This window comes from Molossus molossus, unplaced genomic scaffold (assembly GCF_014108415.1).
Source record: "Molossus molossus isolate mMolMol1 unplaced genomic scaffold, mMolMol1.p scaffold_m16_p_19, whole genome shotgun sequence".
Lineage (NCBI taxonomy): Eukaryota > Metazoa > Chordata > Mammalia > Chiroptera > Molossidae > Molossus > Molossus molossus.
Genome location: NW_023425354.1, coordinates 36,841,946 through 36,860,592, shown reverse-complemented (window position 1 = coordinate 36,860,592; position 18,647 = coordinate 36,841,946). Strand labels below are relative to the sequence as shown.

General features: G+C 41.1%; 1 protein-coding gene across 1 annotated transcript in view; it reads left to right on the top strand.

Moving 5' to 3' along the window:
* Nucleotides 1–7,450: 7,450 nt before the first annotated feature.
* PSMD11 (proteasome 26S subunit, non-ATPase 11) overlaps nt 7,451–18,647 on the top strand; it is a 29,495-nt gene continuing 18,298 nt past the window's right edge. The window contains exons 1-3 of the mRNA XM_036269202.1: nt 7,451–7,585; nt 9,872–9,973; nt 17,030–17,154. Of these exons, the coding sequence (XP_036125095.1) occupies nt 7,495–7,585; nt 9,872–9,973; nt 17,030–17,154 (318 nt within the window). The 5' untranslated portion in view covers nt 7,451–7,494. The remainder of the gene's footprint in view (nt 7,586–9,871; nt 9,974–17,029; nt 17,155–18,647) is intronic.

Below are 18,647 nucleotides of genomic sequence, written 5' to 3'. Positions count from 1 at the left end.
GGGGACAAACTGCAACCGAAGTACGTGCCCTTAGCGGGAACCGAACCCGGGTCTCTCCAGACCGCAGGCCGACGCTCTAACCGCTGAGCCAAACTGGTCAGGGCTAGCTTTGTTATTCTTTAAAGACCTGGGTTGAGTTTGCTTCTGCCAACCCATCCCAATATTACTGTTTCATGAATGTACTTTATGTTATTTTACAGACTTTGGGGGAATTCCTAGACTATAAAGATGATAATGGGTATGAAGAACAAAGGCATGTGCCATAAAGATAACTGATGTCCCTGAAGTAAAGACCCTAACAAATAAAACAGGCAAATTATTCAAAAAAATGACTTTTCTTTAATTTCTCCTTTATAAATGAAGAAATGAGTAACAGGTGGAAATAAACCCAGTTCCAGAAAGAAAAATAAACTGCCACAGAATGGTAGACACACATCTCTATCCCAGTTGAGTTGGCAAACATCAAACTTAAAGAATTCTTCCGACAATCAGAGAGACAAAGCAAAGCAAGGGCTGAAGTGAAGTCAAGAACTAGGCTTGTCTCAGACCTCTCTTAAGGCAAGGTTCAGTGCCAGGAAACAATGAAGTGTTGAGAAAGAAAGAAAAATGTGGCCCAAGAATATTACACCCAGTCAAGATTTTGTTTAAAGAGAGAAATACACATATTCTCAACATGAAAGAAATCAGGGAACATAGGACAACATGAAAAAAGTAGGGAATACAGGAGCTTCTCTAGAAAAAAATGATAAAAATTTGATTTAGCGATGGCTCAAAACAATGAACTCAATGGGAAACATGGCTGGTGGTGAGAAGTGATTCCATTTAAATATAGAACTGAGACTAACCTGGCTGGTATGGCTCAGTGGATTGAGTGTGGTTCCTTGGACTGAGAGGTCTCAGTTTGATTCTCCGTTAGGGTACATTCCCCAGTTGCAGGCTGATCCCCAGTAGGGAGTGTGCAGGAGGCAGCCAATTGATGTATCTCTCACATCGATGTTTCTTTTCTAAAAAAATATATTTTATTGCCTTTTTTTTTTTTGGTAGGGAGAGAGAGATAGAAACATCAAGGTGAGAGAGAAACATTGATTGGTTGCCTCCTGCACGCTCCCTGCTGGAGATCAAGCCCACAACCAGGGCACGTTCCCTGACCAGGAATCAAACTGGGACCTCTCAGTCCATGGGACGATGCTCAATCCACTGAGCCATCTTGGCTGGGTTACATCGATGTTTCTATCTCTCTCAAAGAAAAAACAAAAAAGCATAAAAAGAAAAAAAAAGAACTGAGACTAAACAGGACATAGAGTAAATGGAATAAACCTGGATAGATAATAATGTAACTACCAAAAACCAAAACAATGAGACAGGGAGAGAAAATGGAAGTTTAGGAGTTGAGTTAAATTTCATCTTTCTATAGTAAGATGTTAAGCAAACATGTAGCTAAAATATGCAATGATTTCAATTATTTAATAGTTATAATATTCCTTTTATTAACTTTGAAGAAATAGTCTGGGAAAATAGGATGTGAAGTGAGTTGAAGTGATTAAATTGCTACTTCAGCTGTCTTTGGGTTACTATTGTCCTGTTGTATGTTTTTCTATTTAATATATATGTTCTCTATGTTGTTTTACATGTGTCTCTTATAAACATCATATAGTTGGAATGTGGTATATGTGTGTTTTTTTATTTCAAGCTGGGCATTTTAAAAATTAGTGTATTTAATCAATTTTCTTTCTTGGTAATTTATAAAATATTTTGTTTATTTTGGGTTTTCTATTTAATATATTTTCTTCTTTTTATCTCCACTCTTCACTTTCCTACCTTCCACTGGATTGATCAAGTTTCTCTACTCAGTTTTTTTCTACTCAACTTCTAATCTCCTAGAGGCTACCTTTAAATTGTTACAGACATAATTAAATGTTTTATCTACCAATATCTAGTGTTAATATCTGTATCTTCCCCTTGAGCAGATAAGATCTCAAGATCCTTAGCATGTTTTTACTTCCTTTGGCTGAGTACTCCCCTGCCCTAATATACCTACCGTGTTGATATGACTGGGATTTTAGTTCATAACTACTTTAAAATTCAACTAATATTTAGACAATAAGTTTCACTAATTTATTTGCTCACTACTTCTTGTACCTGTTTCTCCTACTTTCATTTCTCTTTTTGCAGAGCACATATTATATCAAAGATACTGATTAAAAAATGATGTGCTCCATAGGTGTGACCTTTGCGTACACCTAGGTTGGACCATTCCTAGGAGGAGGCAGATTTCACTTCTGAATAAAACTGAACCTGGACTCTTGTCTCCAGAAATTCTAACTAAAATAACTGAAAGTAGTTATTTCAGAGTGAGTCTATGGGTAACAAATTTTCTGAGCTTCTGTGTGCCTCTAATTATTTATATTTCCTCCCCAAATTTGAGTAGTGGTTTGGCTGAAATAGAATTTCTAGTTGCCACGTTTATTTTTCTTTCATCACTTGTAAAAAAGTGTTTGTGAAGCTGAAAAGCATAATTCTGTTTTAAATAAGAGAAATGTGACACAAAAAATATAAGTCTCTTGTTGAAGGAAGCCATCTGTGGACCTAGAAATACGTTATTTCTACAGGAGTTGTAACATGGCTTGCCATTCTCTATACCTATAAGAAATGCAAAGATACAAAATACATATTTACAATTCAGCCAGCTAAAGAAAGAACCTTGATCAAGCCAGAGTAAAAGGTCTCAAGTTAAATTTGTTCTTCTTCTACCATAAGTTATAGCCCTCCTTGCTCTTCTTCTTGGTGAAGTTAGTATCTCCTTGAAATATCAAATTATTTTATGTGAAACCTTTTTTTTCAACATGTGAAATAAAACCCCCTTATCTCAATGTTTGCATTAAATCCAAAACTTATAAAACATGTTTTAAAGAATTGAATAAAATAAAAACATCAAATGTAAGAAATATTGTTTCATAACATGCCTGTTATCGCTCACTTAAATTATAAATGGTCTCCATTTATGTATTTCCTTTGACTTTCCTTCCAGTGTAGCACCACCCCTCAGTATTGTTTAGGGAATAACGACAAGAAAAGAAATCTGTACATATTCAGTGCAGATGCAACCATCCTAACCATGGTAGGCCTAACTACATAGTATATGCCAGCAACAACATAACTTTTTCCCCTGGATATTTTCAATCTGTGGTTGGTTGAATCCACAGATGCAAAACATGTGGACACTTTGCAGAGGGCCAACTGTAGACTGTATAGATAATTTGTAAAACTTCTAGGCAGAGAGAGCAGTTCAGTTTTCTGGTCTCCCTGAGCTATCAAGCTTGGGTATAAAGATATATCATGAAGTTTTATGAAGGAAGAAGAAAAAAAAAAAAAGAACACACTGATGCTCTGTTTTTTGCTATGTGCTGTTTCTTGTGTTTCATGTTGCTGATGAAAGATGCCAATGTCTTATTCCTTTCTTAGTAATCTGCTTTTTTCTTTGATATCTTTAAGAATGTTCTTTTTATTTTTGATGCTCTGAAATGTCATTATTACATGATTTTTAAAAAAGTCCTCACCCGAGGATATTTTCTCCATTGCTTTTTAGAGGAAGTGGAAGAGAGGGAGGGAGAAAGAGAGAGAGAGAGAGAGAGAGAGAGAGAGAGAGAGAGAGAGAGAGAGAGACATCGACGTGAGAGAGACACATAGATTGATTGCCTCTTGCACATGCCCTGACTGAGGCTGGGGATGAACCTGCAACCCAGGTATGTGCCCTTGACTGGGAATCAAACCCAAGACCCTTCTGTGCACAGGCCAATGCTCTAACTGCTGAGCAACACTGTCTAGGGCTATTACATGCTTTTGTGTGTTTTTTTCTTATTTATTCTGTTTAGCACTTGTCTCCAAATTTATAATTGCAAACAAAATTCAAGTTGTTTTTAATGACAATAAAAATACTCCAAAATTTATATCAAGGAGAAAAGTCCATGAATGGCTTAGATAACCTTAAAAAAGAAGGGTAAATGGGGAAAAGGAAGCTTGTTCTACCACATATTGAAACATATTGCAAGAACATAATTTTCAAAAGACAATCGAACAAAATAGAGAACTCTAAGAAGGACCCATTTATAAATGAGAACTTTCGATACAATAAAGGAAGCATATCAAATCAATGGGAATAGAAGAGATCGTTTATTAGGTGAAGTTGGAAAAACTAGTTCACTATATGGAGAAAAATAAAACTGGATCACTACCTAACATCATCTATAAGGGTGAACTTTAGATGAGTAAAGAAACTTAATGTGAAAGGAAAACTACAAAGCTGACCGAATAAAATGTAGGATGAACTTTGTGACCTAGGGACACGGAAGAACTTAAAACTCCAAAAGCACAAACCATACAGGAAAACAAACAAACAAACAAACAAGATTTGATTGCATGAAAATTATTTCTATCCCTGAAAGATACCACATAAATAAAGTTAATAGGTTACAGAATGGAAGGAGGTATTTGCGATGTCTAAACCATGTAGGGGATTAACATCTAAAGCATACAAGGACTCGAGGGTCATCTTTCTTTCAGCCGTTCGCAGCATTGCTTTTGTTTCTGTGTGGTTGCATGATGGCCACTGTGGCTCCAGAGAGTTTATCCTCACACGGCTGCATTCAAACACAGGAAATCAGTTGTTCCACAGATAACATCTCTGGATATGTAATACTTTTCTGCTGAGAAGTCTCCTAGCAGAACTCCCGTCAGGTCCCAGTGATCAGGACTGGGTCACACATCCACACCCCAGCTGCAAGAGTGGCCGGAAAAGCAATCTGTAGGCATTTTCAGCCTCCGTCCTGCGAGACAGCCTGGGCAGCAGGAAGAAGGGTTAGAGAAGCACAGTTGCCGAAATAACAGAGAACATCGCCATATCTGCTCTACAGGTTGCCACTTTCTCCTGTCACTCCTATCAGACTGATGTTAGCACTCCTAGATTAGCACTCCTGATGTACCCTCCATGTCTTTCATACTTCCATTTTCTTACTACATTCTGAGAGAATTTCTCCATCCAGTCTTTCAGTGCACCATTCGCTCTTCAGTGTATTTATTCTGCCGCTCAGCCTGTCTTCATGAATGTGCGAACTCCTGAAGAGACATGTCTGGTTCACCTCAGAACTCTGACCATGTTGATTGCACGGAGACTGGCTTATAAATTCTTACAGTCAGCAAGATTCACCAGCTTGGAAGAAAGAACTGTAGTATTTTGTAATATTACCTCTCTGTGGTGAGGTAAGTATTCTGTCCTCTACTGTGATTTCTTTCTTTTTTTTTTTTAATCCTCATCCGAGGACATTTTTTCATTTTTTGTTCAGATAGAGTGGGAGGGAGAGAGAGGAAGAGAGAGAGAGAGAGAGAAATATCGACGTGAAAGGGACACATCGAGTGGCTGCCTCCCACACCACCCAACCAGGGCCAGGGACAAACCGCAACCAAGGTACGTTCCCTTAGTGGGAACCGAACCCGGGTCTCTCTGGACCGCAGGCTGACGCTCTAACTGCTGAGCCAAACCGGCAAGGACTACTGTGATTTCTTATAATAAATTCCTTTTGAATTTTTATGTCTCCTTGATGGAGGCTGGAAGTAGATGAAGGTTACAGGACTGGCTTAGTCACTTTTTAGCAAATTCTTTGGGGATGTAACTGGTAGCTCTTCTTTCTTAAAAAACAATTTTTTATTTATTGATTTTTAGAGCGAGAGGAAGGGAGATAGAGAAACATTGATTTGTTGCTCCACTCATTCATGTATTCATCGATTGATACTTGTATGTGCCCTGTCCAGAGATTGAACCTGCAGCCTTGGTACATTGCGATGATGCTTTAACCAACTGAGCTACCCAGCCAGGTCCTGGTAGCTCCTCTTTAGAAGGTGAACAGAGTTATGACCTGTTGTTCTCAGCTTTGGAATTTCATTGCCCATTAACATTCTGATACACTATTAATTGCACGCCAAATTGAAAAAGGAGGAATACTCTTTTTCTGAGTGAAGAAAGGCTCAGTTTTACAGAGATTCATAGACTCTCTGAGTTAGAACTTTAGAAGCCATTTAATCCAATTCCTCATCGATGTCATGAATCCTGTTTACAACTACTTGATGTTATCCAGTTTTCATTTGTATACATCTATGAATTAGGGACACATTCCTTACCTCTCAGACTGCAGCTCTGTCAGTTACCAAATGAGCTTCACCAAGTCACTTAAAACTCCTAGTTTCCTCATCTATGAAAGGGGTATAATAATATCTTCTTCACAGAATGTTGTTGGGAGGATAAAAGGAGACAGATTTAAAAATTGCCTAACTTAGATACAGAAGAGCACAATGTTGGTTCCTTTTACAATATGCTGTTCCTTTAGGGGACAGCATATTCTACTTTTGGATTGTCTTCACCTGGAGGAAGATCTTGCTTACACTGAACTGCTTGTATACATTTTAAGCACTTTCTTTCATTTCAACCCTCAGTGGTCACATAGGATGTCAAGCCTTTCAGTTATCCGATTTTAGTTGAAGAAACTGGAGATATTGGAAAGAAAAATCCGTTTTTTCCTTTTGTTAATCCTCACTTGAGGGTATTTTTTCCAGAGAGAGGGAAATATAGATGTGAGAGAGACATCCATTGGCCGCCTCCCACACACCCCTGGGGATGGAACCTGCAACCCAGGCATGTGGCCTTGATGGGGAATGGGACTGACGACCCACCTGTGCGGGGGGGGGGGGGGGGGGGGGAGGAGCGGAAGGTCTAACCACTGAGCAACACGTGTGGGGCTGGACCACTTTTTCTTTTTTGAGCTGGGTCGGTAGCTTTTAGGCTTCTGTGTGACTCCCTCCCAACCCCAAGAGGGATTTATTGCGTGCATGGGGCAAAGATGATAGTTCACTTTCTAGCATCCCTTTTCTCCAACACTGGTGGATTTAATCCCAGTCTAGCTAGCGTTCTGTAGGATTCTAGCCTGGAAAGTGTGCGCGCGCGCGTCTCCCACAAGTGTCGTTAGACACTTGAACGCATTTGAATGGTGCTATTCTTTGTGTGCCACATGTGAGCACTTCATAAGATTGTTTATCGCCTTGAGTGAATGATTAAACGTAGAAGCTACAAAGAAAGCGAAAGAGCTTTCAAAGAATACCTAGCCCGGCGCTCAAATACGCCTCTCAAGGGCAATCGAGGGGAGTCGGGGTTGAGGCCTTTTTTGGGGTGGTGGGGGATTAGCCCGGAGCTCCTATTATTAGGCACCTCCTCTTTTGCTCGCGGGCAGGCGGCTAGGCGGTGTTGGGGAGCTCACCGCCTACCAGCGAGGACCCCCAGCTCTTACCTTCACCCTTCACCCCTCTCGCGGGGCGGAGAGACTACAACTCCCGTGGTGCTCTGGGAGAGGAGGAGGCGGGAGCTTAGGGGGCAGGAACACGGGGCGGGTCTTCCGGGCGTGTGTTTCCGGCGTCGGTGGCCGCGGCCGGGGACGGTGTGAGAGCGGTAAGATGGCGGCGGCGGCGGTGGTGGAGTTCCAGAGAGCTCAGTCTCTACTCAGCACCGACCGGGAGGCCTCCATCGACATCCTCCACTCCATAGGTAAGGGCAGCCGCGCCCCCTCCTGGGCCCTGCTGGCCCAGCGCGGCCTGTGTCGGTCGGCGGCGGCGGAGCGGGGCCGGGCTAGCCGGTTCTGGTGCTGCTGACTCACTGTGTGTGTGAGGGGGGCCGGGCCGGGGGCGCAGGCCGCTCGGAGCTCCCTGGAGCCCCCTGGGTCCCACCCCGGCGGGAAGCCCCGAGGCAACCCTGGTGTCCACTGGCCGGCTGCTGACTCACGGTGGGCTCCGCGTGGGGCGGGAGAGCGGGCCAAGCTGGGGCCCCACCGCTCTGGCCGTGCGAGCTGGCCCGGGACCCGGAGCAGTGCCGGCGGCGTGCTCGTTGCCACCTGCACCGAGAGCCTCCATTTGAAGGGCCCGGGCGAAACCCGCTCTGGACAGGCATTTCCCGCCGTTGTTATCAGCACAGCCAGCTCCGGGTGGGAGCGCGAGCGCTCGCTTTTCTCTCGGAGTTTCCTGCCGCGGGACGCGGGGAGCTGCCACTTGTCCCCAGACCCCCAGCGGAAGGCTGCACGGAAGAGGGGGCCTGTTTCTGAATGTGAGCCATGCCGAGGGGGGACACACCTCAGATTGGCATGTGGTTTGAGGAGGTGGCCTACACGTTCCTTTGCCCCCGTGTGGAGTGTAAGAGCGAGATGTTGGGGTGGGACCGCGGGCTAGAGGAGGTGACTCATCGTCCTGCTCTCCCCTGTGAAGGTTGGAAGTGAGTTCTGGAGTTAGTTGTCAGCCGAGGAGTTCAGGAAACACTTTGCAACCGGCCGGTTGCACATAGCTGGGAAAATTAAGGAAAAATTCCTTAACGCTGGTATAGTTAGTTGTCTTACACTTTGCACACAACAGGAAAACTGAAATGGGAGCCCCAGCCAGTCTCATCCGGCAGATTTCTGCTAGCATTCAGGTGTGAACAGAAATACACTTATGATGATCGAGGAGGCTTAATGTTTAGTCATAAAGGGTTCAGTTGGGGCCTGAGCTAGCTATTCACTGCACAAGCAGTGATACAATCTTTTTAACGTAGCTGGAGAGGATTTGATTTGGATCAACAAGTAGTATGAGAATGCACGTGTATGTGGGACCTCCAGGATGTTGGTTTTTATGCTGATTTACCAGTCAGAAAGTTGGTGCTCCTGACTTGCACAGAGGACGGACCATGAGGAGAGCTTGATGTCGTTATCTTTGGGTTCTTAGAGAAAGAGAGGAGGTGGGAGTTAAGATGCATCTGTGAATGGATGATACTGGTAAATAAAGGTGTTTCATTTTGAAGTTCTGATCCTGACTTGTCAATTGCAATTGCAGAACCAGAGTCATTTCAGTCACTGTGACATAGGTATTTTTATTCTGTGAATACACACTAATGTTTAGAACTACTGTGAGAAGCATGGATTTTATTTCTTGTGTGTGCTAGCATTTTGTCTTTTATAAAGTGGGGCTTATGGTTAACATTGTAATTAGAGTATTTCTTGCTTGTCCACTATACCAAAAGAGAGTTCCCTGAAAGCGTCCTTGTTAGAGCAAGCTTGAGTCATGATGGTTGACAGCCCTACTTTTTCCGGACTCCATTATGGAGTATCAAAGTCTGGGTTTTTGTCAAGTCATGATGCTTTGTAAGAGAAGTGATAACTAGTGATGATCACTAAAATTACCACTACAAATTTGGAGAGGCTATCCAATGTTTCATATATTGAAAGTGGAACAGATAACACAAAGTTATTTTAACAGGTCCTGAATCCATTATAAAGCAGCAATCCCTTCTAAGGATCACACTGGAGCTTTGATAGGGTTGTTTTTCCTGGATGGCTTTGTAGAACTGCTTATTCCTAGCATGCATCAGCTGTGGCTTTCCACAGGCCTAAAGTTTATTTGAAAGACTTTTGACTTTATAGTCATTGGTAGCTTGGTCATTTGATTTTACTTTGTGTCAGGTATGTTTAATATTTTCACATAACAGTGCCTAGCCTGGGGCTTGCCACAGTGAGTATGAAGAACTTGTTTTGTTTGAATTTTGTTTTAACCAAATGACTACAACAGAAATCTCAGTGGGTTAGGAAAATTCTAATTGGTAGAATGAAAGAAAGGCACAAATAAAATCAAAGAGAAGAGCTGTTTTTATGATTTACATGGGTCATGGTCCTTTATGATAATACTTTTTTTTTAAGCTCTCTAGAATTTGTCTTTTGGTAACTGAGTTTGTAATTGGCCTTGTGAGGGTGAAATTTCCTTTAGTCTTTATTTTTAGTCAGAGTCTTAAAAGGGTTTGATTTTCTTCTCCCAGTGAAGCGTGACATTCAGGAGAATGATGAGGAGGCAGTGCAGGTCAAAGAGCAGAGCATCCTGGAACTGGGGTCTCTCCTGGCGAAGACTGGACAAGCTGCAGGTAAGTGCTGCAAACGGATTGCTTTCTCTTTTTACCTGAAATGCTGGGTGAAGTTTCAATTTTTGTCTGGAGTAAAGGAACATAGGAATGTATCCACACAGTTCCCATTTTATTGCCAACTTGTTGAGCTTCATTTTCCTTATTTAAAAATTTCTTTTATTAATCTTCACCCAAGGATATTTTTTCCATTGATTTTTAGAGAGAGTGGAAGGGAGGGAAGAGGAGGATGGGTGAGGGAGAAGGAGAGAAAAAGAAACATTGATGTGAGAGAGAGGTATTGATTGATTGCCTCCCGCATGCGCCCTGGTGGGATCAAACCTGAAACCCAGGCACAAGCCCTTGACTGGGAATCGAACCCCACACCGACCAGGTAGAGCTTTGCTTTTTAGCAAGAGGTTAAATGGTTTTTAAACTCAATTCCGTTATGGAAGAGTTTTGTTCTGCAGCTGCAGGAAAATCTGTATCTTTTAGATATAATGATCTGTTTCTGGTTTGAATTTTAACTGTATTCGCTTTCATATGGGCAGCAGCAATAGCAGGAGCAGTCTTCACTGAGTTCACTGAGCAGCTCTGATGTATTTAAGGTGGATAGTGTCTTTAGGCTCCTGGTGAGGAATTTTGCATCAAAGTAAGTGACTTGCTGCCCTTTTTTCCTGACACAGGTTGAGTCAGGCATTAAATGGGAGGAGCCTTCCCAAGATTTCTCCACTGTTACCTAGTACTTTGTGCATGTCATTGCCCAAATGTTCTAGTTGTAATTGAACCATTGACTTTCTAGGCTTCAGAAGGTCATGGGTGTGTCCTTGGAATGAGAGAGTCTTATTGACCAGGAAGGGCCTTTGACCAGTAAGTGGTAATAGCATTTAGAGAGAATTCTGCTTAAACTTAAAATGAATGATTTTGTCAACCTTAAAGTGAATTTAGAGTTTATCTGATTAGAATGGATTAAGCTTTGGTAAGTGACCTCATGAATTACTTTCCCCCAAATTATGTTGTTATTCAAGAGAATGATAGGTGTAAGTTAGCAAAACTTCTTGAACTTGAGAACTAAGATCTTTCACAGTTAAGGATGACTAACATTATTTATTAGGCTAAATCAATAGTTGAATAAAGATGCATGACATTGTGAGTATGTGTTTATGAGTATGGGTCTTACATCTTATTTAAAATATATCTATAATAAAAACAACAACAGTTTTTTGAGTGCTTACTATGAACTAGTTACTGTCTTAAGCACAAACATGGTTTAGCTTATTGAATCCTTGAATCAACTCAATAAGGTAGATACTATTATCTGTTTACACCTGAGGAAACGGAGCACAGAAAAGTTTACTATCTTACTTAAGGTCTATCAGGTAGAATGTAAGAGAGCCAGGATTTGAACCCATGGAGTCCCATTTCAGAGCTCATGGCCTCATGATGTGTAATGGTTATTGCTTTCCATAGTTATCTCATTATGGATTATCAGTGGGGTGGCATGTTTTTTTATTTTTATTTTAGGTTGACTTCCTTCCTATTTAATATAGTTATGGATTCTTTTTGCCTGTCACTTAATGTGAGCTTGGGGGTTAGGAAACAGTTTTGATAATTTTAGTCCATACAAAACTTAATAAGGTACTTTTCTTGAAAGAATTAGTCAGGTGAAGCAATTTAAGATTGTTCTGTTGTTGAAATATCCAAATGTCTTTTTCCAGTCAGTAGCATGGATAATTAGAAACAGCATATAGTATACTCAGTGCTTCAGAACATTTATCCCAAAATGATATTTTGCTTGAAATTCCTTTTTCATGCTTTACTCTCTTCTTATTCCTTGCCTTCCTTGTGATCCATACTTGAGAAGTTTAGAAGTGTACTGTTAAACCTATTGGAATTTAACAGGTGAATCATAAGAACTTTTAAAAACTTATTTTCTGCCCAGCTGGTGTGTGTGGCTCAGTGGATTGAGCATTGTCCCATGGACTGAGAGGTTCTGGTTCGATTCCTGGTCAGGGCACATGCCAGGGTTCTGGCTTGATCCCTAGTAGGAGTGCAGGAGGCAGCCAATCGATGTTTCTCTCTCACATCGATGTTTCTCTCTCTCTCTCTCCCTTCCTCTCTTTAAAAAACCAATAAAAACATATTTAAAAAAAATACCCAAAAAAACCCTTGTTTTCTAAGAAAGAGTTTGATGAGTATAGATATATGCAAAAGAAACCCTAAGGAAGTCTTGGGGCCTATGTTTATTTACCTTATTTAGCTATTAATGCTTGATAGGTTTGTGTTGTTTTCTTTGATTTGGGGTTTTCTGAGAACAGAAAATATGTCTGTTCCATGAATCTTCAGTTTTTATGCGTTTAATAAATGGCTAACACCGTACTAAGTACTCTACTTAAAAAGTTTACGATAGGATCTCTGACTGACAGCGGTCATTTGGAATTTAGTGAATCAGACAATGTCTGGTGCATAATTGTGATGGAAAGTAGTGCTGAGCATCACCAGACACAGTGCTTAGGTGCAGGGTCTGCAGATTTAATAGCCTGGGACTCTGAAAATGATTATGTGGAGTTCTGTGAGGTTCTAAAAGGGAAGTTCTGGTCATGTGATTGTAAATAATCTCAGAATAGGAGGAAGGAATTAATATGATTCTGTGGGAATTTCAAAAATTAATTCATTATTTAAAAATGGAAAGAAACAAGGACTATAACCAAGAATGAAAAGAAACAGTAGTAAGCTAAAATAAAAATCGTACTGAGTCTTTTGGCAATGAAGAGGTCATTTGTTTCTCTGTTAGAGTGAGAAGAATTACACACTCAGTGCTTGGAGAAAATACTGTCATGCCAGCAGGTGCTAGAGAGAAAGCAGACTGCTTAGCTCATGTTTTGCTTCTGCCTTTTCCAGGATGGAAAATGATTTTCAAAAAGAAAAAGATAGAGATAACATCAGAAAGAATTAAAGCCAAGGTAGGTGAGAGAAGAGAGAGTAGGTAGTCTTTTTAAATAAGTTCAAGTCTCTAGGCTCTGACAATTTCTGTCTTTTAGTATTAAAAGAATAGTTCTAGCCCTGGCTGGTTTGGCTCAGCTGTTAGAGCATTGGCCCTCAGGTCAAAGCCTCTTGGGTTCGATCTCTGGTTCAGGGCACGTACCTCCATTGCAGATTTGATCCCGTGTGGGAGGCAACCAATCAATGTGTCTCTCACTGATATTTCTCTCTCTCTCTCTTTACCTCCCTTCCTCCCACTCTATCTAAAAAAATATCAATGGGAAAATATCCTCAGGTGAGGATTAACAAAACAAAACAAAACAAAACAAAACAAAACAAAAAGAATAGATCTAGCAGATAATTTAGAGACACCCAGGTTTGGTTCCCACTGGGGGCGCGTGCCTCGGTTGCAGTTTGTCCCTGGCCCTGGTTGGTTGTGTGGGTGGCGGCCACTCTATGTGTCCCTTTCGCGTCGCTGTTTCTCACTTTCTCGTTCTTCCTCTCTCCCTCCCACTCTATCTGAACTAAAAAATGGGAAGATGTTTTGGGTGAGGATTAAAAAAAAAATACTAGACACCATAAACTGGTAATCATCAGTAAAGTTCTGGGACAGATTATTTGATAAGTAGGTTTTAATCTATTAGAACAATGGGTTTATTAAGAAAAGATTATTCCAACCAGTGGATATGCAGGGTGCCACAGATAGTGGCTGGACAGCTATTTTTGTAAATAAGGTTTTGTTGAACATAGCCACACCCACTTATTTACATATTATCTGTGACTGCTTTGCACTACAGTTAGGCTGAGTTGAGTACCTGCCACTGAGACCTTATAGCCAAAGCCGAAATATTTACTATCTGGCTTTTCACAGAAAAAGTTGGCCAACCCCTTGGTTAGGGTAATGATAAAGACTACATATCTGATATAAACAGGGTATTTGAACATTTGCCATAATATTAATCACAGGTATAGGTTATGCATTTATGATGACAAATGGATCATTTGTCAACCTGAAGAAAAGTCTTTTGCATCATGTCATAGGGATCTGTCCTCATTCTTCTGGTCAGCATCTGGCATGATGGCTAAAGCCATTTCAGAAGTTGTACTTATTTTTGTAGATGACTCAGTATAGGACAGAATTAAGATTCAGAGTTATTGCCAAACCCAGCAAGATTAAATTCAGTGTGGTAAGTGTAAAGTTACATACTTAAAATATTTATCAAAACAGAGGAAGGTGGGAAATTACCTGTCTGTGCAAAAAAGACCTACATGGATTCAGTCTGAATAAAGAGTGGTAGTATTAGAAAAAGTGAAGCATGCTATTTGTGTTACATGTGGTGGCTATATCAAAAGAATTAAGCCGCCCTGGCCGGTTTGGCTCAGTGGTAGAGCATTGGCCTGCGGTCCAGAGAGACGGGGTTCGGTTCCTGCTAAGAGCACGTACCTCGGTTGCAGTTTGTCCCCAGCTCTGGTTGGGTCAGGGCCGTGCGGGAGGCAGCCACTCAATATGTCCCTTTAACGTTGATGTCTGTCTGTCTGTCTCCCCCCCCCCCCACTATATCTGAACAAAAAATGGAAAAGTGTCCTTGAGTGAGGATTAAAAAAAAAGAATTAAGCCATGATTCTACTGGTCACACCCTACCTGGAGCACTGTGTTCAGTTCTGGGTACCACAAGTGGTATGTCTGCAAGCTAGAATTTATTCAGAGGACGGTAACTAAGGTGATAGGGAATCTGGGCACCAGGACATTGGAGGAACAATTGAAATAGCTAAAGATGTTTAGCTTGGAGAAAGGGAAATTTGGGGAGATACAAACATTTGTTATCTTCAGATTTCTGAAGCCATGTGGAAGGAGGGTATAGACTCATATTTTTATTATTATTATTTTTTTATCCTCACCCGAGGACATTTTTCCATCCTTTGTACAGACAGAGTGGGAGGGAGAGAGAGAGAGAGAGAAACATCGACGTGAAAGGGACACATTGAGTGGCTGCCACCCGCACAACCAACCAGGGCCGGGGACAAACTGCAACCAAGGTACATGCCCTTAGCGGGAACCGAACCCCGGTCTCTCCGGACCGCAGGCGGACGCTCTAACTGCTGAGCCAAACTGGCCAGGGCTAGACTCATATTTTTAGGCCTGGCCAGTGTAGCTCAAGTAGTTGAGCGTCTACCCATGCACCAAGAGGTCGCCAGTTCAATTCCTGGTCAGGGCACATGCCCAGGTTGTGGGCCTGATCCCCAGTGGGGGGCATGCAGGAGGCAGCCAGTCGATGTTCTCTCTCATCGATGTTTCTGTCTCTCTCTCCCTCTCCCTTCCTCTCTTTCTAGAATCAGTAAAGAAAAAATTAAGAAATAAAAATAAAAAAGAATTTAGTTTAACCAACATTGAAATAGTCTGCTTTCTGAACATTTCTGTCACTCGAGACTGTTCAGAATTGTTCAAGCATAGTAGGTAATGTTGTGGGAGAAGGGACATAGCACTAGACTACTTTATTTAATTTAATTTATTTTTTTAGCCTCACCTGAGGACATTTTTTTATATTTTGTTCAGATAGAGTGGGAGGGAGAGAGAGAGAAACATCGACGTGAAAGGGACACATCAAGTGGTTGCCACCCGCACAACCCAACCAGGGCTGGGGACAAACTGCAACCGAGGCATATGCCCCTGGCGGAAACTGAACCGGGTCCCTCTGGACCGCAGGCCGACGCTCTAACCATTGAGCAAAACTGACCAGAGCTAGACTACTTTAAAAAGCTATAAATATATAATTGAAATTTGTATAAATGTGAAACAGATTTGGGGGGGAGAAATCACTGTAGCCTGGAGTTATGGTAGATTTACTAGGACTTCAGCTGGACCTAAAAGGATATCTGAGATTCACATAGGTCAAGAAGATGGGGAGAAATTCCAGATGGGTATGCAGCATGAGTGAGGCATGAAAGCAGAGTGTGAATGGGAAAAAGTCTCAGACAGTGGGAATCAAAGGTCAGTATTGGCGAGTGAAGAGAAAGGTGAACTTTTCCACTCTGTATAAAGTTCCTTTTGTACCTGACATAGTCCCCTGGATCCCGTGACTTTTCAGGCAGATGAAGATTTCAGGACCCCGAATTAGAGTTCTCAGGAGGGTAAGGTTTGCTTGCCCTGAATTAAAGCTCTCAGGAGGGAGAGTGTACAATTGGAGAATAATAAAGAGACAGCAGTGGCACTGAAGTAATTTTAACCTACATTCCAAAAGTACTTCCTTATTTGCTGAGATATTCTCTAATTTTTAGGAACTTTGTTTCTAAAGATGTTTCCTTAGAATTATTGTATCACTTGCTTATACAAAGGGGAAAAACCTTTACGGTGGGCACCTGTTTTGATCATAGTTTAAGACTTAAGTTTTAAAGATTAATGAGGAATTTTAAAAGGGAAAAACACCCTAACTTTTATGTAAAAAGTTTATTCAAAAGAGTGCCTGAGAACTGATATTGCTAAAAGGCTAAACTGGCGAGTACTTCGGTAAGGGAGGAAAAATGGAACCTGGAATTGAAAATCTCTGTTCAGCCCTGGCCCGTTTGGCTCAGCGGTTGGAGTGTCGGCCTGCGGACCAGAGTCCTGGGTTTGGTTTCCGCTAGGGGCACGTACCAAAAAAAAAAAAGAAAGAAAAATCTCTGTTCAAGGGGAACTGCTAAGGCAGATTTGCAAATTAAAAGAAACAACTCCTGTACACATTTCTTGGTTGTAGGGAAGTGATTTTGTCCAAGGTGGCAGAGGAATAGTATATTTGATATTCTGGAAAACTTGTCTCTGAGAGTATGAGTACTTTGCTGTTTATCTTTCATTAAGATGGATAAATGAGGCAGAGAGACTTGAACTTTTCCCAAGGCCCTCATAATAATCTAGTGGTTGAGTGAGGAATAGAACAGTACAAATATGTTAACTTATTTTTGCTTCTCTTACCTGCAAGAATGCTTTAAATTCCTACTAAGTTTAATTTAGACTGATTCCAGTGACATAAGTAATGATTTTATAATCTTGAGATATTTTTTAAATGGGCATTTTGTTCCTAATGTTGATGTTTACTTTTTCCTTTCTGAATTGCCTTCATTCAGAGCTTGGAGGACTCCTGAAGTATGTGCGACCCTTCTTGAATTCCATCAGCAAGGCTAAAGCAGCTCGTCTTGTCCGATCTCTTCTCGATCTGTTTCTTGATATGGAAGCAGCTACAGGGCAGGAGGTGAGCTACTCTAATGACAGAAGGTAGACAATATAGAAAAAAGACTGTTTCAGTGAAAGAAGTGCCTGGCTGCACTGTGGTACTAATGTAGAAGGGGACAGCTGGGAGAACAGCTCAGGACTTATCATGTCAGTTTCTCTTTGTTATAGGGCATTTGATACTTTGGGTCTGTTCCATGCTTTGCTTTGTAAGTGGAGATTGTCAGTGGTCCCTGGAATCCTCATTACATCAGGGTCACAAACTGATTCTTGTTTTTGAGGTATTGTATTGCCACACCTTTGTAGTGTTTTCTGTGTCGGTGGTACCTTTCATTCTGTGTCACAAAGCTCCTTGTGAGCACTAATTAAGTCTTGTGGCATCCCTTTTTGGCATGTTTTGTACTGAGTATATGATTTTATTGAAGGGTGAACATCCATCTATTTGTGTCTCATGTGTGGGGACGTGACTGGTGTATCTGTAAATGTCCTCTACAAGTTCAGACTTAGACCCTGAGCTGTATTTGAAGAGTGCCTCTGTGGAATCACTGAACCTCTTCCAACCTTTTCAAACATAGTTGCATTTTCTGCAATTCATCAGAAGGAGACACTACCAATTTAAAACTTACTCTGTATAAAGTGGCAGATTTAAGCAGGATATATTGTGGTTACTTGAATCTGTAGGAAGAATATAGTTGTTTTCCCTATAGATATCTATTAGTACTCATCGAGTGCCTGCTGTGTGTTAGGCACTGTACAGGTAATGTGGATAGATACATTTGTGAAAATACACAGCCACTGCTCTCCTGAGGATTATATTTTAATGAGGAAGGTGGGCAGCAAACAAATACATAAAATGTCAGATAGTATACAGGCAGGGGAGGAATTGCTAGTTGGTTCTATGTCTAATTGTTTGCCGTGGCCTCTGGGTGTGCAAGTAAAAGGTATGAAAGGGCATAGTAGCATATTGAGTAAATAATAAGTAATGTCAGAAACCTAGGACAGAAGGATTCCACTTTGAAATCATGTCATTTAAACACCACAAACTAACTTCATTTGTAGAGAGGTCTTCAAATTGATGTGTTTCCGGCAGAACTGTTTCATGATAGTGGATCAAAAATGGATAATATTTAGATGCCTGCCTTTTGAGTCAAAGCATTAGAATTATTTTTATGAATAATTGAACAGAAAAACTGATGTTTAAAAGGATGTTAGCCTTATCTATTTCTAACTTTTTTTGTACTTTGTTCTTATGACAGTGTGGCACCATCTTTTGTTTGAGATAGGGTGCCTTTAGAATGGACTAAGTGAGAGCTTGAACCAAACTAATAGATGTTAGCTGGAACTTTTTAGGCAGAAAAGTTAATAATCCAAGCAGCTCCTTTGTACACTGGTCTCTGGAATTTGTCTCTTCCTGTAACATAGCGTTGACTCAGTGGATAGAACTGAATTTGTTTAACAATCATTTCTCCTACTCCTTTGTAGAAATCTATCCAAATCATAATTTATTGCTCGCCC